Source organism: Diabrotica undecimpunctata, chromosome 6 (genome assembly GCF_040954645.1).
Source record: "Diabrotica undecimpunctata isolate CICGRU chromosome 6, icDiaUnde3, whole genome shotgun sequence".
NCBI lineage: Eukaryota > Metazoa > Arthropoda > Insecta > Coleoptera > Chrysomelidae > Diabrotica > Diabrotica undecimpunctata.
Genome location: NC_092808.1, coordinates 117,533,174 through 117,557,459, shown reverse-complemented (window position 1 = coordinate 117,557,459; position 24,286 = coordinate 117,533,174). Strand labels below are relative to the sequence as shown.

General features: G+C 33.6%; 1 protein-coding gene across 1 annotated transcript in view; it reads left to right on the top strand.

Moving 5' to 3' along the window:
• Ttc7 (tetratricopeptide repeat domain 7) overlaps positions 1-24,286 on the top strand; it is a 65,698-nt gene that overhangs the window by 7,641 nt on the left and 33,771 nt on the right. The window contains exons 6-9 of the mRNA XM_072535221.1: positions 2,018-2,198; positions 10,382-10,579; positions 15,131-15,329; positions 15,671-15,839. Of these exons, the coding sequence (XP_072391322.1) occupies positions 2,018-2,198; positions 10,382-10,579; positions 15,131-15,329; positions 15,671-15,839 (747 nt within the window). The remainder of the gene's footprint in view (positions 1-2,017; positions 2,199-10,381; positions 10,580-15,130; positions 15,330-15,670; positions 15,840-24,286) is intronic.

Below are 24,286 nucleotides of genomic sequence, written 5' to 3'. Positions count from 1 at the left end.
GGCTCTTTCCATTGTTCTTTCTGTTGTGGCTAGTTTATTCATGTTTGCCTTGGTTAGGGTCCAGGTTTGACATCCATATGTCATGATAGGAAGGATGCATTCGTTGAAGACTTTGCTCCTCAAGTATTGGGGTATTTTGCGGTTCTTAAGTATCCAACTAAGTTTTCCAAATCCTGCCCATGCTAGTCTTGCTTTTCTAGTAATTTCCGCACTTTGGTTCTCTTTGTCAAGTCTCAGGATTTGGCCTAGGTAGATATATTCCTGGATTTGTTCTATCTCACTGCCATTTATAGTTATACGTCTGGGGTCATCTGTGTTTGTCATTATTTTTGTTTTTTTCATATTCATTTTTAGGCCGACGTATTGGGAGCTGGCTGCTAGTTCCCCCATCATAATTTGCAGTTCCTCGAATGTGCTCGCTATAATCACTATGTCGTCAGCGAATCTGAGGTGGTTTAACTTGTTGCCATTAACGTTAATACCATAGGTTGACCAATTTGTAGTTTTGAAGACGTCTTCTAGGGCTAGGTTGAAAAGTTTTCGCGATATTACGTCTCCTTGTCTCACTCCTCTCTTAATGGGGATGGGATTTGTATTTTCGTCTAGTTGTACTATCATAGTTGCATTTTCATATTTATTATGTATTAGTTACCTATATCTCGAATCTATTCTACAATTATTAATAGCTTGTTCTATGGCCCACATCTCGATACTATCAAACGCCTTTTCATGGTCGACGAAGGCAAGAAATACGGGTAGTTGGTATTCATTTGCCTTCTCTATCAATGTGCTCATTGTCAGCAGATGGTCTGATGTACTATATCCTTTGCGGAAGCCAGCCTGTTCAACCGGTTGGTAATTGTCCATTTTGTAGGTTAACCGGTTGTTAATAATTTTTATAAATAGTTTGTATACTTGACTGAGCAACGATATAGGTCTATAATGTAATTCTGTAGATCAAATTTGTCCCCTTTTTTGTCTAAGAGTATTACTAGACTCTCGTTCCAGTCTTTAGGGATCTTGCTATTATGGAGACATCTATTAAATAGCTCTGTTAGTACAGGGATTGTTAATGTCTTGCTTGTTTTCAAGAGCTCGGCAATTATACCGTCGTGTCCTGGAGCTTTATTATTTTTTAGCTCTTTTAAAGCTCTTTCTATTTCGAATCCCTTTATATTTGGTAGTACTTCTGATCCCACGTTTTTTATTTTTCTTTTGACGTTCTCCTTTGTTGTTTCATTAGGCTGGCCTTGCGAGCTGTACAAGGATGTGTAGAAGTCTTCGACAATATTTGTTATTTTAGATTTGTGAAAATTTTATGTTTCTCCTAATCTACCGGGTGTGTATAATAAATACAAAATCATAAGTCAGCACAGTATAAGAAGTTTGCTATCTAATTTTTATGGTACTGAATCAGTTTTGTGTCATTCGATAGATTTTAAAAAAATATTAAACACCTATTTTTTGATTTTTTATTTAACAGTGTATTTCTCGAGATATTAGACCATTCCGCGATTTTTCCCATTATAGCGCCATCTATTAACAATTCTCAAAAATGTCTCGAATGGTTACTTAATTTTGCATAAGAAATTGAAATCGGTAATAAAACATGGGGGTACCCATTTAAGATGTTAAAGTTGACAGTTGGTCGTGTTTAGTGTCATTCGATAGATTTTTGAAAGATATTGAACACGTTTTTATATGTATTTCGATGCGATGTAAATTTCGTGAAATATTCGACCACCCCGTTCCATTTAGCACACCCTATATGACGGTTTCATATTAATTAATTAGACACCATTATGTCAATGCAAGCGCACTATTTACTTTTTTGCCACCAGTGCCTCCGTACTACTTTAACTAAAATTTGTATTTAGATATATAAAGCATTGCTCCTTTTAAAATTTCATACGTCAAAATTAAACCATTGTTTTTAAATATCATATAAACCATAGCTTTATCCATTACCATAAATAAACGTGGAAAAATGAGAAATTTTTCATTTTTAAAATTGTAGGTACAGAAATTCCCTATGCGCTGTAGAAGCTCATGGCGTCAATAATATTAGACTGAAATTTATGTGTCAAATGGCAGAATTGTTGCTTCATGGTCTTGTAGGAGAGAAATATAAACCTTCTTCGAGCTCTCCTCCTAAGAGTTCTATATGGAAGCCTAAATTTTATGCATCGTTAAATCAAGTGAGTATATTATCTTTGATAGAAATTATTGTAATCGTTTTGTTAGTTTTGATTGCTGTACGTCTATACTTAGATCAACTTTTGTTGTGGTTAAGGAGTGAGCTCGCAACTTCCTCAGGATGTAGATTTAAGATTACAACCTTCAACACTATTTAAAAGCGTAGAATAGTATGTATAGAATAGTTCAGTTGTATATTATCATGGTTTTTGTCATTAATTTATCGGATATCTAATTCTAATCGGTTTATCTTAAAAGATAAACTAATATCTGACCTCTCATAGTGTCTAGTTTTCAAATTAAATTACAACTTTTTCAAAAGGAGATTAACCCATTCATGCCCAGAATTCCCTAGTGATTTTTTTGTGTAATATTTTAGTCATGGAACTTCTATCGTACTTTAAATGTAAAAATGGTACTCAAAATCTTAGCAGTATCTAACTGACAGGATGACAGTCTGGCAACTGTAATTGCTACTGGGATGAAGCGGTGTAAATACAAAAATAAATGGAAACATTAGTATTAATTTATTAAATGCAGTTACTAACATCAATTCTATGTATGAAACACTTTAAAGGAGTTGTCAGGATGTAAGCCAATGTCAGATCTAATACAAACATAGGATTTAAGATTCCCACAGATCGTACAACGGCGATTCTTGAACGCACTTTTCTGAATAATTGATATTTTCCGAAGTACAGGTGAAAAATTCAATGACATTTTGACTCCAGGTATTTTTGGAAGGGTACCAAATGATTTTTAAAGGTAAACTGTATATTGGCGCCGGAAGTTTAACAGTAATATGTCATAAACCAAGTCGGCGATGTAAAAGCCAACCTTGCACACATGAGACATCTACAGCCCATGAAAAAAAGGCCACCAACATTTTTTTTATCTAATTCGATACTGTTACGAAGCTACGAAATTAATCCATTGCATCAACGCATCCCATATTGCTGTTGTACCGTTCAATGAGACCTGCAATATAGATTGTAATCTTTTTTTTTCTGCACGAGAATATCTATTAGCTTTTTTCATCGTATATACTTTGTCGCATATGGTAAGCATTGTGACAACGTTATTATCATTTCAGCGAACTAGCAAAATATCTCCAGACGAAGAAGTAGCTACGTCACGATCTTACTAGCTTGCGAAAAAATAAAATATTTAGGACATTTAATAACTTCTCAAGAAATTTCCGTTGGTCCGGATAAAACTGCTGCCATATCGGAGCGGTTACCTTCGAGAAACGTTAAGGAAGTGCAATCTTTCATTCAGACGGCTAATTGGGTTCGTCGATTTATAAATAATTTTGCGGATATATCTAGACCCTTAAGTGATTTAACTAAGAAAAGTAAACCATGGAAATTAACGGAAGTGAAACAGAACTCCCTTGAAACTCTTAAGAAGTTGCTGACCACCACACCAATTTTACGGCATGTAGATGAAAATCAACCGTATATCATTCGTATTGACGCCAGTGGCTACGCGTTAGGAGCACCCCGTGGAATTCGCTAGCTTCCATAAGTTATACTGAAGGTACTAAAATATCCCTGCATACTGATCACCAACGTCCAAATTGGCTACTGAGCCTAAAATCTCCTACAGCAAGGTTGGCAAGATGGGCACTAGTGGTTCAAGGTTATGACTTAACCATCGATTATTAGCTTGGCAAACGTAACATGGTAGCCGATACACTTTCTAGACCACCATGTGAAGACAATGATGTACTGTCCTGCGTGATATGTGAAGTGCAAATTGATTTGTCCCATCCCTCGGCATATGAGACCAGGGTGGAACAATTGAAAGACCCAGATTTTGACAAAACAATCCAATCATTCGAAGACCCAAATTCGAATGAATATGTAAAATGCATAGATCGTGGATAATTGCTCACACAAGGAGTAGTCTGCCGTTACTCGTCGGAAGAAGACGAAGAACAAGCTCAGTTAGTAGTACCCACACATGAGCGTGAAGCCATTATGAAGGAATATCATGATGCGCCAACTGCTGGCCATTATGGTATTGAACGTACTTTGAGAAGAATTGCTCAAAAATTCTTTTTTCCAGGCGCCATTTTGTCGCTGATTATATTGATAAATGCCCAGATCGTTAAAGATATAAGGCCTCTAACCAGAAACGAGGTGGACTGTTACAAACTCCTGTGTATGCGCAACGTTTCGAAACACTTGCCTTCGACTTATTTGGACTGTTACCTGAAGGATCAAAAGGTGAACGTTGTATTTTGATAGTCGAAGACACATGGACTAAGAGGGTGGAGATATTTGTTTTAATTTAAGCATTCGCACAAGAATGCGCTATATAGCTTATTGACGAGATATTCTTACGATTTGGCCTACTCCGAAGAATTATCAGTGATAATGGTGTGCAATTCATGTAGAGCGCAAGAATAGAGAGCTAAAACCGATACTTGTTATGCTTATAGGAACGCTTAGCATAACGCTTGACCTGAGAAGATACCAATGGTTAGATTTTCGCTGCCTATTTAACTTTTGGACGCGTGCTGTGATCAAGTTAATCGAGATAATTGCCAAGTTGTAGAATCTGAGAATTTTATACCTCAGCTAACCCCGATACCTAAAACGCATGGCTGAAACATGGTATGAATGGTATGAATCGAGGATGAAGCATGACAACGTCCAAGATAGGCAAAAGAAATATGCTGATCGGCGTTTGAAGGAACCCAGTCTATTCAAAGAAGAAGATTTAGTATGGGCCAAAACAACCGCTACCAGTAACAGGTCGAAAGGTCAGACAGCTAAATTCTATCCTATAGAATCAAGCGAGTGGTATCGCCTGTGAGTTACGAGCTTTGTGGAGTGGACACCCCTACTGCTCTTGGCGTGTTTCACGTATCTGTTCTTATACACGCTAACCTAAATTATGTTAAAGCTCTCACGCTTGTAGTGCCAAGACAAAGACGAATACGCCCCAGGAAGAAACCTGCATCTTCTGCTGGCCCCTCTTCTAACGAATTCGATGCCAGAGGGAGACTGTAACCAACCGTATCCTCTATGACGGTGACGCCTATGGGGGTATGAGGGATAAAATAGCCATCTGCAACTATCATATGTCAAGTGGGTTAATGTGTTTATGTGATCCAATAAGTTTTTGTTATCTGATAGACAAACTTAGATAAAATATATACGGCATTACTTAAGTTAGTTTTTAAGACAGAGTCGTATTACGACGATAACCTTCAATAAAGAAACACATATATTTATCCATGTTTATAAATTTCTTGTAAAAAAACCAAAAATTCCCTGAGAAAAACTAAGTTCATGCTATAATACCTTTTTTGCATACTTTTTAATACGTGTTTAATTGCGGCTATCGGAAAATTTCGAGTTATGAAAATTGAGCTTGGTCACCCCTGCTATAAGTGATTATCACAACGATAGTTCTATTTTTTGTTTAGTAGTAACTAAAAAAAACATAAAAAGAATAAAAACAATGAAAATAATTGATTATGTCGGAGTATTGATTGTAATTGGGTTTTATATTTATAAAACAAAACTCCAGATGTACATTATGTATGTATATCGGTAGGTGATGGTCAAAACGAAAACAAATGAAAAAATAATGGTGTATACATTATCGGATAATAGTTAAAACAGGTGTATTTTCTTCATCGATTATAATTTAACAAGGCGGTAGTTTAAAGACAACTAATTTATTGAGATATTAAGTGCCACACAGAACTAATTTAACTAGGTGATAAAGAGAATCACTACCCAAAGAGGAGACAGGTTTACATAAGAGGTACAAGAAATAAGGTAAGGTTACTTTTTCATTTCTTTCTGTTGTTTTTACTGATATTTTTAATTAATGGAGAACATTATTCAATCAGGAAATGTGTCTTAGAACCGGAATTATTCTAGTATATTATCAATTATAATAGTTGATAGTTATCATTTTGTAAGATGTTAACATACTCATGCAAATAAAATATTTTTTTAATTGCCTTTATTCAGAAGTCTGCCCAATAGTGCAATAATCCATTGATGTGGTAAAATAGATATAGACTGGATCCGATGAATCACCTACCTAATGCAATTTAAATTGATAATAAAGGTATAATAATAAAACTAACACTTAATTAGGTTCAACGGTATGTGTCTCTTTGAATCTTCGTATTTTATCATTCCTAACAAACACTTGTTTAGCTAGCACATTAGGATGCGTTGTTACGTTTCCTATATCTCCCACAAACTTCCGAAATCACTTCCTTAATGGGAACAATTGGAGAATATCAGGTTGGATAACTTTATTTGATACATAATTGAGTGAGTTTATTATGGTACGCATAACCTCAACCTGGAAACGCTGCAGAATCTCGATATAACTGTTGCTTGCAGTGCCCAATAGTTTAATATCATAGCTTCATATTGGTCGCAGAACAGCTTTAGATAGTAGGATTTTATTATCCAAAGAAAGATATGATTTTCGTCCGATGATCCAATACATTTGATTAAACTTAATCCCTAGTTGTTTTCGCTTACTGAAGATATGCTTTTTCTATATAAGCCGCCATTCAAGGTGTATCCCCAGGTATTTGGTGCCATTGATCTAGGGCCTAGGGAATTATATTTTGATTAATTTGGACAGTACAGGTTTGTCTACGCAAAGTAAATGTGACTTGCTTGGATTTGGTTTCATTTACCTTGATCCATTTTTTGATGGGACATATAATGAGAAATCAAGACAGATACGGGCTACTCCAACGCATGTTGCAAGGTAAAATTGAAGGAAAAAGGGCCCCAGGACGAAGAAGAATATCCTGCTTTTGCTAACCTGAGAGCATGGTATAGAAAGACCTCAACACAGCTATTCCGTATAGCAACCAACAAGTCATCATAGCTAGAATGATCGCCAACGTTCGGAACGGACAGGCACCCTAAGAAGAAGGCATTTTTTGAGCTAGACTTGAATTTTATCTAGATTATTTTGTAAATTTCTGAAAGCACGAGTTAGATCTTCGTGCGAGGCCAATATCGCAGTATCATCTGCCTATGTTTCCACAGTTGTATCTTCAGTAGTGGGTATATCTGCAGTATACCATAAGTACAGTAAGGTATCCAATACGCTCTCTTACGGAACGAGGATTTTGTTTAATGAGAAAGTACCTGTTAATAATATAAGATCTAAGTAATTATGATGATAATGAAGATATGGTAGGTACTTTTTTAATTTATAAAATAGTCCGGTGTGCCCTGACTTTATCAAAACTTTATCAAAAGCTTGTGATACATCTAAAGAGTAGAAGAGCAATCCTTTTTTTCTTCCAAGTCACTGTTTATCTGGTTAAGCAATCTATAGACTTGTTCTATCGTTCCATGTTTGTTTCGGAACAAAAATTTGATGTCCTGGCAGAATTTTTCATTCTTTCATAATTAGTTTCAACCTTTTTGCATATTTATCTTCTCAAAAACTTTGGTTAACATTGCAAGCTTATTGGTCTATCATCATCATTTTGGCTTTACAACCCTGTGTGGGTCCTAGCCTCCCCAAGAATTTTTCTCCAGTCGTCCCTATCCATCGCCTTCCTCCGCCAAGCACGTATTTCCATATTTCTCATGTCTTCATCGATGTTATCTAGGAATCTTGTTCTGGGTCTTCCTCTTCTTCTTTGACCAATAGGTCTATCAAGGAGCGTTTTTCTAGCTGGGTCGATTTGCTCCATCCGCATTACATGGCCTACCCACCTCAGACGTCCTATCTTTATGTGTTTTACGATATCTGGTTCCTGGTATATCCTATAGAGTTCGAAGTTGTATCGTCTTCTCCAGACACCATTTTCATTTACCGCTCCATAGATGCGCCTTAGTATTTTTCGTTCGAAACATCCTAACATGTTCTCATTGCTTTTTGTTAAAGTCCAGGTTTCTGAACCATATGTTAGGACTGGGCGTATTATTGTTTTGTAGAGTTTTACTTTTGTATTTCTTGATATAACTGTAGATTTAAAAAGGAGATTAAGCCCAAAATAGCATCTATTAGCCGTGCAAATTCTGCGGTTTATCTCTGCGGTAGTGTCATTTTCAGTATTGACGAGCGTTCCCAGGTATACAAATTCGTTAACTGCTTCGATGACGTCATTTTCTATAACAAGTGGCCGTAGTGTTTGTGGTTGCGTACCTATTTTCATGTATTTTGTTTTATTGGTGTTTATTATTAAACCCATTTTTGTAGCCGCTTCCTTTAATGCTACGTACGCCTCTCGTGCTGCGTTTTCCGTTCTCCCAACAATATTGATATCATCAGCATATGCTAAGATTTGCACAGATTTGTTATATATTGAACCGGTAGTTGTGATTTGTGACGTACGTATTACTTTTTCCAGAGCTAGATTAAATAGTATACAGGAGAGTGGGTCTCCCTGACGTAGCCCGTTATTTGTTTTAAAAGGTTCAGAGAGTTCCCCCTGGATTCGTACTTTGCATTCAACTTTTTCAAGGGTTAGTTTGGTTAAACTTACCAACTGATTTGGTACTCCTAGGTCTATCATTGCTCTAAACAATTCTCTTCTATTTACAGAGTCGTAGGCTGCCTTGTAGTCTATAAGCTTATTGGTCTATAGAATTTGTTATCCTCAAGTTTTTTCCAGGTTTAAGGATCGTAGCTGTTTCCAGCCGGGGTCAAGTTAAAGGACCTTATCAACTTCTTGTACACAAGAGAAATACCTTTAGGAATAATCAAAACCATCGAAAATATCTACTAAAACAACACAATAAAAGTAAAAGAGGAATTAACTGACCCTATGAAGCTGATTATGGATGAAGTAATAAAAAAGTAAAAACTAAAAAAGAATACCAACTGGAAGAAAAACAAGTTAAGACAATCTGCTATGCAGACGACGCAATACTACTCTCTCAAAGTGAAGATGATTTACAACGTATGCTGCACCAATTTAATATAACCGCCAGAAAATTTAACATGTTAATTTCCCAAAAAAAAAAAAAAAAATGCATGGTTACAACAGCAAGTTTCCTAAAATGTAAATTGGAGCTGGGAGGTTAGATAATAGAACAAGTGATGAAGTTTAAATATCTAGGCATCACATTATCTAGCTACGGAAAGCTCGAAACTGAAGTGGAAGGTCAAGTGAGTAGAGCAAACAGAGTCGCAGGCTGCCTGAATGAAACAATATGGAGAAATAAAAATATCGGGAAAGAAATGAAAGGCAGAATTTACAAAACAGTTATCAGACCAATGAGGACATACGCGGCAGAAACACGACCTGACACAGAAAAGACAAAAAGGATGTTAGAAACAGCAGAGATGAAAATTCTTTAAAAAATCGCTGGCAAGACACCATAGGACAGAGCTCTGTCTGGAGGCGCATTGAAAAACAGACAGTCATGTCTACGTAAAAAGATGAAGAAGACACATAACCAATGACGGCAATTTGGATGAAGAGATTATACACAGATATAACCAGGGAAGACAAGTCATTCGGTAATTGGACAGCATACTGTGGGATAAAACAATTTCGAGAGAAAATAAACAGAGAATCTATAATAGCGTTATCAAAAGCATTGTTACAAATAGAATCAAAAAATGGCCACTGAAGGAGAAAGCCATAAAGACTTTGTAAGAATAGAAACGGAATATTGGAGAAGAGTGGCCGGAAAATCAAAATTAAATAGAGTAAGAAACTAGAGAATTCAAGAAAGCATGGGCGTCAAACATAGAATAACAGAGGACATCAGCATCAACCAGTTAAGATGGTACGGACACGCAGGTACAAAGAATGAATGACAGCAGAATCCCAAAAAAAGTGTTAAACAGAACACCGCAGGGAAGACGAAAGAAGAGCAGACCGAGATTAAGTTGAAGAAAAAGAGCCGACAAAAATATAAAAGCGAGATGAATAAAATCTCTCTCTGAACGACCGAGACCAATGGAAACTGGAAATCAGAAAACGAAGAATAACGTTATAAACTGATTGTATGTATGCATGTATGTAAAAAAAAATATTTTTTAAGTTGATTGAATAAATTCTATTCTGTCCTAGTATTATTCGAGTAATAATTTTAAAATGTTGAATAAATATTTGCATTATAAGTGTATGACATATAGAATTTTATAGCCTTTTGTGAGGTAATCTTATGATCTTTATCAGGATAAAAATAAAAAATATATCATTTGTTTTTGTTTGCAGTTTATTCCTAGAAATGAATGCGAAGAAACGATATTGCTACTTTTAGTTGCCGAATCTATGGCAGTTAGAAATGCAGTATTGTCGCAATCACCGGAATTTAGAGATATACGATTAAGCGCCTATCAGGATGCTGTAACAGTATACGATTTACTAACAGTAGCTACAGTTCGTTGGGGACAAATTGATCTTTTACAAGAGGTACGTATATTTTCTCTCGTAATATCAAAAAATTGCTTACCAAAAGAAATATTTGCCATAAAAAATTTGATTATTTTCAGGTTAATAAGGAAAATAAATAAACACAATAACTCTTTTGTATTAAAAAAAAAATATTAAATTTTTATCACAATACATTGAAAAATATACATTGCCAAGTGTTCACTCTATTTCTGAATTGTATAATTTTTTATATAATTGTATAAACAGACTTGGCAATAAAGTGAAAATAAACTAGTGTAGAGGCCAAAAAGGCCATTGGTATGATTCAGACCGGCATCAAGCATAAATATGTAGGTAAATGTTTTAATATATCGAAAAGTGTAGTCGGTGTATTCGATGGGTTAATTGTTCAATGTTACGAAACATGTTAGAAGTACTAAGTAAAGTTACTACCCCAGGCCAGATCATTACATTACTCTGTCATGTAAGGGCGCTACTTAATAGCTTCTAAAACATAAATAGGTGTGTAAAAATAATGTGACACAAACTGCAGTTTTCGTAGCTACTCTATATCGACGCCTGAGCTCAATTTGAAGTTATGATGTCTTCTAAGAAGGGTTCCACTCACCTGAGAGTATGAACACTAAACAGTGGCTTGTATACTGCGTTTACAACTACTACTCCTGAATTTATAAAAACATTACTCTACAAAAGTAGACAGTATAGTCACAGTTAGAGAATATTGAACGTTATAAAAAAAGTGCATAAACAAGAATTTGTACAGACATATCAATAATACTTTCTTTTCATTAAACTATATACTACACCTTTTCATATTTGAATAGAACGAAAGGTTCAAAATGTTATTAATACTGGGACATTTTCTAGTTTTTATCCATTTTTTAGAAAAAATTATGCTTTTTAATGTATGTTATATTTTCGAAAGTTTCTGTTATTCCATTATGTGTAATATAGAGTTAGGGTTATCACAAAAGTTATTAAAATGATTTAAAATATCTTCTTTAAAATAAGTTACAAATAAACTGTGTTTATTATTGATGATAGTCCCGTTTACACTTTTTATGGTTTTAACAGAAAGCTTATACAGCACCTATTAGCGGGCTATTAGCAACGGGTAAACTTGCCATTGTTAAGAAAGAAATATGCACCGACCTAGTTACTGGTCTAACAGAAACCCATTAGTAAGGATCAGGGCACTTCATATCGAGAAATAATAATGCGACAATATACTCAGGTATAATAGACACCTCTCCAAACGTAGTAACAATCGTAATAAATAAAAAACTTTCCCTTGCCATCGAAGCGTATAGAGCAATCAATAAAAGAATTGTCATGGTCTGGCATACATACCATCATAAGCGCTAATATAATCCAGGTATACTTTCCCACCAGCAAGGCCAACGATATAGACATAGAAAGATGCTATGCCCATTTAGAGCAGATTCACCCTACCAAACCGCATTGGCAAAAGGAATAATAGGTGAGAACGTCTCATGCAGTTCGCCACAGAAAACAGTTTCTTCATCGCTAATACTGGGTTTCAACACTATCCGAGAAGACTGTACCATTGGACGTCCCCAAATGGAAGATACAAAATCCAGATAGACTGTATACTAGTCAAATCTAGTTAGCAGAGCTCCATTATAAATGGACAAACATTCCCAGGAAAAGATTGCCAGAAGGACTACCAATTTCTTGCTGCTCAAGTACGTTTAACGTTAGGCGAACTCGATCTAACTAATCACCGACCTCAAATATAACGGCTTTTTTAAAACAACAGCTGAATTAGAGATTACGAGACAGAACAGAGAACAAACTTAAATCAAAAGATCAACCAAATAAGACAGCTATAATAAGTAAGTTTGATAAAAGTTGGGACTCCGAAATCTCCGAGAACACATTAAAATAAGGCGTAAAATTAAGATTTAAAAAAATCTTAAATCGTAAGGCTCAAAACACCTGAAGCACGCTCAGAATACTCAGAATTTAGCAAAGAAATAAATCAGCAATGTAAGGACGATCAAAATGAATATCTAAATGATCTATACAACGAAGTCGAACAGCATATACATAAAACCGAAAAAAGAGATATGTTTAAAAAAAATAAAACAAATTATTCTCAACTGTTTAAGATGCTTAGCGATACGACAGGAAGATGGCACTCTGGTAACAGATAAAATAGTTCGTTGGAAAGAATACTGTGAAAATTTAATGAAAGACAACACAGCTCCGGGAAATATCCAGAACCAGAAACGCCGATATTGAGATAAGAAGTGGCTGCTGCATAAAGAAAGTTGAAACTTACAAATCACCTGGAGCAAAAAACATTGTTACGGAAATGCTTGTGGCGATCGGAGATACAAGCACTGTTTTTTTCATAAAATATCTCACCTAATTAGGAGCAATGAAACCTGGCCTGAGGACTGGACTAAATAAATATACATCCCTACCCACAAAAAAATTCCGACAGACATATGTGAAAATTATCGCACCATGGCAGTCATTTCACATACCAGCAAGGTGATACTACAGATATTAAAGCGTCTCAAATATAACTGCTGCCGATCCAAGCGGGATTTAGAGGCACTGCAGAACATATTTTAAACACTAGAGACATTCTAGAAAAAGCCAGGGAGCTCAACTTACCAACCTATTCATGCTATTATGACTACACGAAAGCGTTCGACTGCGTGGGTTGGTAGCAATTATGGAGCATCGAAGAAATGGTTATACCCCATCATCTGATCTACCTAATAAAAATATGTACGACAAGTGAACTTACTGGGTGTTTTTCTGTCAACAAGGGTGTGCGATAATGGTGCGTACTGAGCCCGATGCTCTTTAACATATGCGGCGAGTGGATGATGAGACATGCTTTAGCGAACTGGGAAGGAGGAATCTTCATCAATGGCACCAAAATTAACAGCCTTCAGTACGCAGATGATACCACCCTCATCAATGCATCTAAAAACGAATTAGATGAACTCACAGAAATAATGATAATAGACCGACAGAACCCAAATAATTATAATATCGAAACAGTTAACACTTTCACTCGGCTCTTTATTTTGGCTTTTTAATAACATACCAAGTGGATGCAGTAAAGGAATTAGAAGAAGAATTGCACTGGCCAAGCAACCTATGAAAAAACTTACAAAAATTTGGAAAAGTCATCGTATAAAGTTTAACACCAAAAAAAGTCTGGTATTCCCTATATTCTGATGCGCTTCTGAATGTTGGATAGACAAAAACAGACAAAAAATAAATAGATGTATTGCTGGCGTGGAATGCTAAGAGTGTCTTGCACTGACAAAAGAACTAATCAAATAAAGAAGAGGCTACGAACCATAGTAGCTGAAAATATTGAATTAAGTTCTTTGGCCACGTTATTAGAAGAAAAGGTTTGGAAAGGCTTGCAGTGGGGGGCATGGTCCACGGAAAAAGAAGTCGGGAAAGATCACCAAACAGACATACAGATCTTATTACGAAACTCACAGGCAAGACTCTACTACAATTAATCAAAATAGCGGAAGATCATGACAATAATCGTTGAATTTTCTGTCATATTCAATATTTCTTTATTGTATCATGAGCCCCTAACCTGGTTTTGTACAAAAATAAATCCATTCTACATCATTGCGAAACTGTCGATATTTGATCACTATATTCTTTTCTTCATGTTATTAATCGAATTGACTCCATAATCGATTGAACTTTGAGCAGTGTGACACAATCTTGTACATCGATGGCAGTAAGGATAAAAACTGTACAAGCTGCGCATTTACTTCAATAGGTCAAACAATAACAACCTCCCGTTTTTCAATAATCTGCATTATACATACAGCGGAATTATATGGAATGCTCTAGATGCCAGACCTCAAAGCAGTAAACGCATTACGATAAACCGACTTTCTGTCGTCAATATATTTATTAAGAATCTTAAGCTCATAATACTCAATAGATATAATGAAATACACAATTACTGTCACCAGCTAGGGACTACAGGCGTCTTAGTCTCCATCGCTTGAGTTCTGTCACAGCGAAAAAAGCTAATTGTTCTAATCTACCAGTCGAAAAGATAGAGTTACGTCAAATATTTACATATATCTTCAAGCTCATCCAAACTACACCAAATTCAACCAAAATTAAAATCTCCCCGTATTCCTATACAAAAACGGATGGATAAAGCAATAATCTGGATAATCAGAATAAGTCACACTCGACTCACAGGTGGCTGTCTATCATGGTCACAGTATTAACTCACGGCTTTCCATGCAGCATGTTCTACTTAAATGCAGTGTTTTCAGTCTCATCCGACGTCAGCATAATATGAGTGGTACTCTTAGTGATATTCTGAATTCACATGCATTAATGAACACATTTGTGTTTTGAGAACCTTTTTTCGAAGTGGAAATTGAAACTTCAAAATAAACGTATTTTCAATTAAAATCGGTGTTAATTTCCATTAAAAATAGTAAATAACCTTAAATAATAATCTCAAAAGCCACGATGCTGGAACATCAAGGATACAACTTTTAAATGTAAAAATTATCTTAAATTATTTTTTAGTCGTTAGAACGTTCGATGAAATTTTCATTTGATGAAGCTCATATGTGGAAACAGTACGCATTAAGTCTTTTATCGATCAATAGCTTTGATCACGCGTTATCAGTTCTAAAGGAAGCCATTAGATTAGAGCCAAGTGATGCCAGCAATTGTCTTTTAGCTGCCAAATTATGTTACGAACATCTTAATTTAATTGTTGAAGGTATGTATCAATGAAATATTAATATAAACTGACCGATCAAAAGGTTAATATCGTGTTTTTCTTAAACTGTTAAAATGCGATTGTTTTTTTCTCTTTCTTCTTTTAGGATTTTTTTGTCTATTTTACTCAGTTTTTGTTAATTAATGTCAACTATTTATGTTAATAACAATTGTGTTTCGTTGTCTTCATTTACAAATGTATATCGTTTATACACAATTACTTATTATGCAGACATAATTAAAAACTTCATTCACTTCTTTCGTCACATTTACCCGAGGTTTATCAAAATCAAAATATAAACTTAAAAAAGTTAATAAAACTAGAAGAATTTTTTATTTTAGGTACAAATTTTAGTATGCAGGCAAGAGAAAAATCCTTAACATCATCAGAAGGACTTTTGGGTAGATGCCATTTGTATCTAGGTATTGGTTACCACTTACAAGCCGAAGCCTGTCAGTTACGAAAAGAAAAGGATCATTTAAGGCATAATGCACTTAATAATTTTAGAAGGTATATCAGCCTCCATTACTAGTAAATTAGTTTAATTAGCTTCTTTTATGTTATCTCTAATGGGATTTTTATAAAAGTCGTCTACAACTGCTTTGTGAGACATCAAAAACAAGTGGACAGAAATGATCTATTCACTAATTTGGCATGTTTATTTAGGGAGGAACCATTTAGAAGGTATTTGCCTTTATACATACACATATGTCCAAAAGTTTGAAATATTGGAATATTTCATCGTTTTATTGATTTTTATATATAAACTCTTCTGAATAGTTAAACATTATTTTGTTTTAATTCTCAACAATACTAAATAAATCTCTAAACCAGATAAACGATATGCAAAAAAATTATTTAGTCTCTTGGAGTGCCTGTAGGCATTAACTGGTCGAGCTAGGCTTGCGGAATTCTTCACGAGCAGGATCTTTTAGTTCTCGAAGTGTAATAGGGGGATTGTTTCGTTTCTTGATGCGTGTTTTGAGAATGTCCCAAGCATGTTCAATAACGTTCATAATACCACCCCAAACCATAATACTGCCACCTTCAAATGGGACACACGGTTGGGCTGTTTCTAGTCGGGATTATCGTCCTGGGGCGACAAATCAGTGTTCAGCCTCCAAACCAGTGTTCTTCGCGAATCAGATACCAAGCCAATTTTTGACTCATCAGAGAACATCACGCTATTCCAGTTAGGACCATGATGCACCATTTCTCTAGCCCATTGCAACCTTACTATTTTGTGTTGGTAGGTTAGTTTAGGAACACGAGCGGTCTTCTACGATACAAATATACCGCATTTAGTCTGCGTGTTATTGTTTGCCGTGAAATATTCAGTCCTTGAAACCTAGAAATTTCTCTGGATATACCACTTGTAGATTCCAGACGATTTCTACGAGCTATCAATGTTATTTGCCGGTCTTGTGCTGCTGTTGTACATCGACTTCTACCACTTCTGGGACAATCCTTGACGTCATTTGTATCTTGGAATTTGTTTCTCTGAGTAACATCAACAATATTCGCGATATAACTTTGACTAAAGCCCTGTTGTAACAAAGCAATTACTCGGCTCTTAAACTGCTCAATTCAAATTTAAACAAAGACTGAAATAATGTGTAAATACGCTAATCAGTTGAATGTGACCAAAATCATACAAAAACGATTCAAATTTTTTATCATTTTCATTTAAAAACGCTCTAGAATGAATATCAATAACAGTTTTAAAACCACCATATGTGTAGATATATTATTTGTACGTATTCCAAACTTTTGGACATGTATACGTGTTGGCTTCCTAATTAGGACATCTTTGGTATTTCTCTCATACTCATTTCAGGAACTTCATGTAAAACAATGAAGCGTTAAAGTTTTCTTGCAAAATTGCGCCCGACCGCCCTTTTTAATGACTATGTCATTTAATCCCATTAAAAATAGTCCAGTAACTCGGTCGGAAAATAGGACCTTACCTCCCGATTCTGTCGGACTGCATGGATGTAGCTGAAAATTTGAATTTAACCTTGTCTTACCCTCCTTTGCAAAAGTTTTATATGGACGAATTGTGCTTTTTGTTATTAAGGGGTTAAAACGGTTACTATAGTATTTAAGCGTTTTATGCATTAACATTTGATTGAATCAAGTAAAATAAATTTGCAATGATAATTTGTACTTTAATACAAATTTTAAACCCTTAGAAACCACCGCTTATGATGTACATAACGTTAAAAAACAATGTTTTACTATGTAAAATGCTTAACTTATGAATTAAAATCAATTAAAATTCATTCACCGCTTGTGAAATTATGTTTCATTGGTTTTAAGTTTTTAACCTCTGAAAAGCATCCCTTTCTGAAAAAAATACTTAAAAAGCCTATTTATAGTTTAATATGTTTTAATTTACCATTTAGTTAACTAAAAATTTATTCCTGGCTTATGAAACGATATTTATTTAGATTAAACTCTTCAACCCCTAAAAATCACCGGTAAAGACGACTAAAACATTAAAAATAGTTTTGTACACCTTAAAATCCTAAACTTATGTATTTAAATCAATAACAATTTGATCCTTGCTTATGAAATATTATTTCTTTGGTTGCAACTTTTTTAACACTTTGAAACTACTCTCTATGCTAATAACAGTATAAAGCACTCAATATTTATTGGTGCCGAGATATTCTTATACATACTTTATATATGTAAGAGCTCCAAAATACGTATATTTTTCACCATGCAAAATTATCTCCCAAAAATATCATTAGTTTTTCTTCAGTAAGTCAGTTAATTTTCAAGCTTTAGTATATTTTTTATACATAACCATTTGAAAGGTAATTTCAAAGTAATTACTATTTAAATGGGAATAAGCCTCAATTAAAGGTTAAAGTAAGTTTATTTCGGAAATCGTTCTCAAAATACAAACAATTAAATTAAACAAATTTTGTTTTTTTTTTTGTTACTTGGTGAAAAATTCTTCTAATAATTTAATTTTATCTGACTCATTTATATTGGCAATTCAGACATACATTATACATTTTAAAGTAGACGACTTTAAAATGATATTGCTAATATTGTTGAGTTGTGTTCCTGGGATGATTTTACTTATAAGATAGTTCATTCGATTACATGAAATCAACTTTAACGGGAAAATATCGGTCAGAAAAAATCATAGCATGTAATTCGTCTTTAAAAAGACAACCACATGCCATGATGACAGTAAAATTCTCCTGTTAGTGATTCCATAGTAAATTATGAGGGAAAAACTAGGAAAAAAACGCCATAATACTATCCCGACATGGTAAGTATTTGGTCGTATATTTAGTTAATATTAGATATGGGTAACCAGATCCTACTACATTCTGCCGAGGAATTTGCGACACAATTGGTCTCATTTAGCATAATTAGAGCCGCTTCTTTTATTTTTCTCTTTTTACCATCCCTTTCTTTTAGAATTATACTTGAATCATTCCATTGAACCCTATGTTCATTATCCCATGTGTGTTTACATATTTGAGATCTATCAAATTCTCTATTTTTAATATAAGATTGATGTTCACTTATTCTAACATTTAATGGCCTTGATGTTTCATCTAAATAAAACTGATCGCATTTACAAGGTATTTTATAAATACAATTCTTTGTCCGTTCTTGTTCATTGTTAGGTTGGGTTTTAGACAAAATAGATCTCAATGTATTTGTTGTTTTAAATGTTGTTGAAATGCTGAATTTATTTCCTATCCTTTTAAGTTTTTTTGATAATCATTTTATGTATGGTATTGTTACCCTCCTCGTATTATTCCTTTTATATCATTCAGGAATGTGTGCAACAACTCTGATCCATGAGACCATATTGAGAACACATCATCTACATATCTCCACCATATCGATAAAGAAGAGACAATAACATTTACCATTCGGCTGAATCATTGGACATACTCGAAGCTTTAAAATATGTTAAAAACTCTTATATAGTATATTTGAAGAATAAGCTGGAGTAAATTCTCAGAATACTAATCTTCGCACCTCGAAATACATAGGCGTGCACATCTTCTAACTAAAACGTAATCTTAAAAGAAAAGTTTGCGTTAAATTTATTTGGATATTTAGAACAAAGTAATTAATCCAATCCAATACTGGTTTAAAATAAAAAGATACACATAAAAAGAATAAAAATTCTATTATTGTGAAACATACAGTTAATATAAAATAATAAAATACAATAAATTATACTGAAACGTAAAATACATACAAAACTGTAAGTTTTTATATATTCCTATTAATAAATAATAATATTCTTAATACTAATAATATTGGAAATAAGAATGAAAATTATATTAGCAATAAAAAATAAATAAAAAATAAACAATGAAGTTGTCGGCAATTAGTTCAAATGTAAAATAAACTTCTGAGCTACAGTTTAAAGTTAAGCTTCCCCATATTCTGTTTCAGACGAAGTGTTATCCGATCCGGGATGAATTATTATAGCTTCTATACTGCTATCTATTATATGATCAAGCTCCCACATATTTTTCTCAATATCCATAACGTGATTAATACATTTTTGCCAATGTTCAGTCGTTACTTCGGATATTGATTTATAAAAAAGAATAGTAACATCTGACAATTTAAAAGTTGTATTATTTCGAGCAACGTTACTTTTAACTTCGGCCCATACTAATTCAATCGGATTTAGCTCGCAATGATACGGTGGTAGGCGAAGTATTTCAGTTCCTCGTTTTTTGGCTATTTCTTCAATGACATATTTTTTATAATTTTGTTTATTAATTTTAGCAAGCTCTAATAATTCTGCTTTTGTCATTGTATCGTCAAAGATTAAATTCTTAGAAGTTAACCACATTGCAATTTCATCTTTCCCCCATTGAGTAGTTGGTAAACGTTCAACTAATCTAGAGTGGTAACTTGCATTGTCCATCACGATAACTGAATTTTTAGGTATGAATTCAATCATCTGTTCGAAATATTCTTTAAACACGTCTCAATTTCATCTCTTCGTGATAATCACAGGTCTTTTTTGATTCAAACAAAAGTAAACCCTCCTTAAGAAATCCATTCATACTACCTATATGGGTAACAATTAATCGTCAACCTTTACCTGTTGGTTCCTTGAAACCAGGTGAATATCCTTCCAGAAATGCTTGTCGACATGTTTTTATAGTTTTGTCTTTCCAAACTCTCCCTACAGTATGCCCTTCATTAACCCACGTTTCATCTAAATAATTAATGTTCTTATTTTCTGTCCTCATTTTTTTTTATTTTTCTGAGGTAGTCTCGTCTCTAACACACAATTTCTTCGGAATCGATAAGCATTGACTGTCTGCCCACTTTTTCATACTTAAAGTTTAACTCATGCAAAACTTTCCAAAGTTTGTCTCTACTTATTGTGGGTAAATCGGGATCGTCGGTAATGGCTTGTAAAACTTTATCTAAAGTTGGTATTTGTTTGTTAAAAAAAAAATAAATGGACCATTTTACGAATTGCATTTTTGAAAAATTCATCCACATTCACTTTCGACAATTTTGGTCTTCCTGGTCTCGGTTTGGGTGGCGTTATACCAGCTGATTGTTCCTCATTTAAAATGTTATATACAGTTGATTTTGAATATCTCATTACTTTAGACGAAATTTCAATTATACTATCAACAGTATTGGAAGGATTGTGTTGCTTAAAATAATTGTAGACGTTAAGGATAACACTCTTTTCGTTAAGTGATAACTGAATCAACTTTAATTTTTTAACGGGTGTATAATCAAACGTTAATTCCATATTCTATAAACTCACTATTCACTCTTGCAAAAAACAACTGTGTCAGATCTCCTCACTCGCTTTTAATCGACTAAACAAAAATTATCTGATATTAATGAATGACTATTTAAAGACCATTAACCATTTTATTAATCATTGGTTTTCCAAACAAAATCGAAATTTATACTATTTAAGATAGCGTTCACATTTATCAGAAAACATCTTTCGCTAATCGACTTTTTCTATCTAAACTATCAAAAGACCATTAACTAAATGCCTATGTATTTTAAGAGTTTCTTTATTTCTCTTTTTCTTTATTTAATGGGTCATTATCATAACGACAAAAATAACCATAATTAACGTTACTAAAATAAACAGATTTATATAAATATAATATGCTTTGAAAATGGTTTAAATATCTAACAAACCGAAACAAATAATGTAATACCCTTAAAGTACGTCAATGACCAGCTGAAAAATCCCTAGCCTACACAGTTCTAACAATAGCAGGTATTTAAATTTTAGGATAGTCCATGTGACATGGAAAAATTTCTATCTAAATAGTCAAACCCAATGTAAAATAGGCTAAAATATTGACGTTGTACGAAAAGCACACGTACTAAAATATGTTTAACAATTTAGTTTTTTTTTCTGAGAATTTACTCCAGCTTATTCTTCAAATATACTATATTAAAAAATCGTTAATTCTTTCAGATTGTCTTTCAGTTTTACAGAACATAAAAAATACTTGTTTGCCCAAAACATTTAGTAATCCTTATATTTTTTTAATAAAGGATCAATTAAAGCACTTAGCAGACTCTGGCTTTAATATAAAATTTATTTGGGTTAAGGCACATATTGGACTCAAAGATAATGAATATGTAGATTACTTAGCTAAAACCAGTATAATATCAGGCACTTTATTGTCATATTCTTTATGTGTATCAGATTCCATTACGATTTAAAAAAAAAATCAGCTACCGACATGGAAAGATCAATGGAATCTTTACTGCTTTACAAACCCAACAAGATACACCACTTTACAACCAGTTATTCCACAAACTACTTGGTTTAAGAATTTTAAATCTCCACGTAAATATATAACTACCATAAATAGACTACGCTTTGGACATGCGTGTTATCCAAGTCATTTATATAAAATAAATGTGATTGAAGATGATAATTGCAAACATTGCGGAAAACTAGGTGATCTTGATCACATCTTTTTTGAATGTCCTAAGTTTCAACAGCATTCAAACTCTCTCTACAAAAAATTAATTGAATTTAATATGTATGCACCATTCAATATCCAGTCGCTACTGGCTACAGGCTCACAACAAATATATAATATCATTATAGATTTCTTGTCAGACACATGCACAGTTCTATAGAATTTGTACGCAAGAATGGAATTTTTCATGATTGTGTGGAAATTTAGATTTGTATCCGTTGTTTACCCTAAATGTTATAACACCTTATCCGTGGTCTAGTTTTGTTTGTCTACTAAGAATGTCTTGATGGGCCCCTAGACGAGAAGCAAGTGACCCTGTAAGTTTCCTTGTCGTATATTCTTCTATTAATTATCCGTTAGTTTTCTATTAGGGATAGAGTTGTGTATTTGTCTGATTGGAGAATCTATTGCAACTGGCTGAATGACCAATGTCTATGCCATTAAAAAAAAAGCATTTACCATGGAAAAGGAATGGAAAAGGAATATAATAACACACTACCTTTCCTGGATGTTTTAATCTCTAAGAACGATACTGGATATAAGAGGTGTCTGTCAGGTGTATAGAAAACCAACACACACCAACAGATATTTAAATTTCCAAGCAAATCGCAATATTAATGTTAAAAAGGGAATCATTAAATCCTTATACGATAGAGCCAAAATTGCTTGTTCTAACGAAAATTCGTTCTTGGAGGAAAAACATTTGTTAACATCTGTTTTATTAAAAAATGATTATCCTTTATCGTTTATAAATAAGGAATTTTCAACAATCGACCGAATAGAACAGAACAACTTAGAACGAGATCCTACAGCATACACAAGGAATAATACGAGGAGGGTAACAATACCATACATAAAAGAATTCTCAGAAAAACTTAAAAGGATAGGAAATAAATTTAACATTTCAACAACATTCAAAACAACAAACACATTGAGATCTATTTTGTCTAAAACCAAACCTAACAATGAACAAGAAAGGACAACGAATCGTATTTATAAAATACCTTGTGAATGCGATCAGTTTTATTTAGGTAAAACATCAAGGTCATTAAATGTTAGAATAAGTGAACATCAATCTTATATTAAAAATAGAGAATTTGGTAGATCTCAAATATGTAAACGCATGGGATAATGAACATAGGGTTCAATGGAATGATTCAAGTATAGTCCTAAAAGACGGATGGTAAAAAGAGAAAAATAAAAGAAGCGGCTCTAATTATGCTAAATGAGACCAATTGTGTCGCAAATTCCTCGGCAGAATGTAGTAGGATCTGGTTACCCATATTTACAGAGGAAGTTATTCAAAGAAAAATAGTAAATTCAAAGTCAGTAACATATCGAGGATACATCATTTATGTTTTTTAAATAACAAACATATAAAATCAGAATTTGGTGTTTATTGAAAGTAAACTAAATGTACGACCAAAAACTTACCATGTCGGGATAGTATTATGAGGTTTTTTCCTGTTTTTTCAAATGAGTCATATAAAATTAAATTATTAGAAGAATTTTTCACCAAGTAACAAAAAAAAATTGTTTAATTAATTAATGTTTGTATTTTGAGAACGATTTCCGAAGTGGAAATTGAAACATTAATAAACTTACTTTAACCTTTAATTGTGGCTTATTCCCATTTTAGTAGTAATTACTTTAAAATGCCACAAAAAAATAGCTTCAGAACAATATTAAGGTAATTTCAAGAGCTATAAGGCTAGGTTCATTAGAAAGCCGAACTACCTTTCAGTTTTGAAAAATTATAGTTTGAAGCACTCAAAACATGGGGTGTTCACACCAGGACGAACATTTTAATCGGTGATATCTTCATTGTTTTTTACGGTACAGAAGTTTATAAAAATCGAGAATATTTACTGACAAAAGAATTACATTTTTGTACTGATTTTTTAAATATAGATTATAGTTTTTAAGTTATTTTGAAAAAAAGAAAAATTTTTTAGAAATTTTCAAAATATA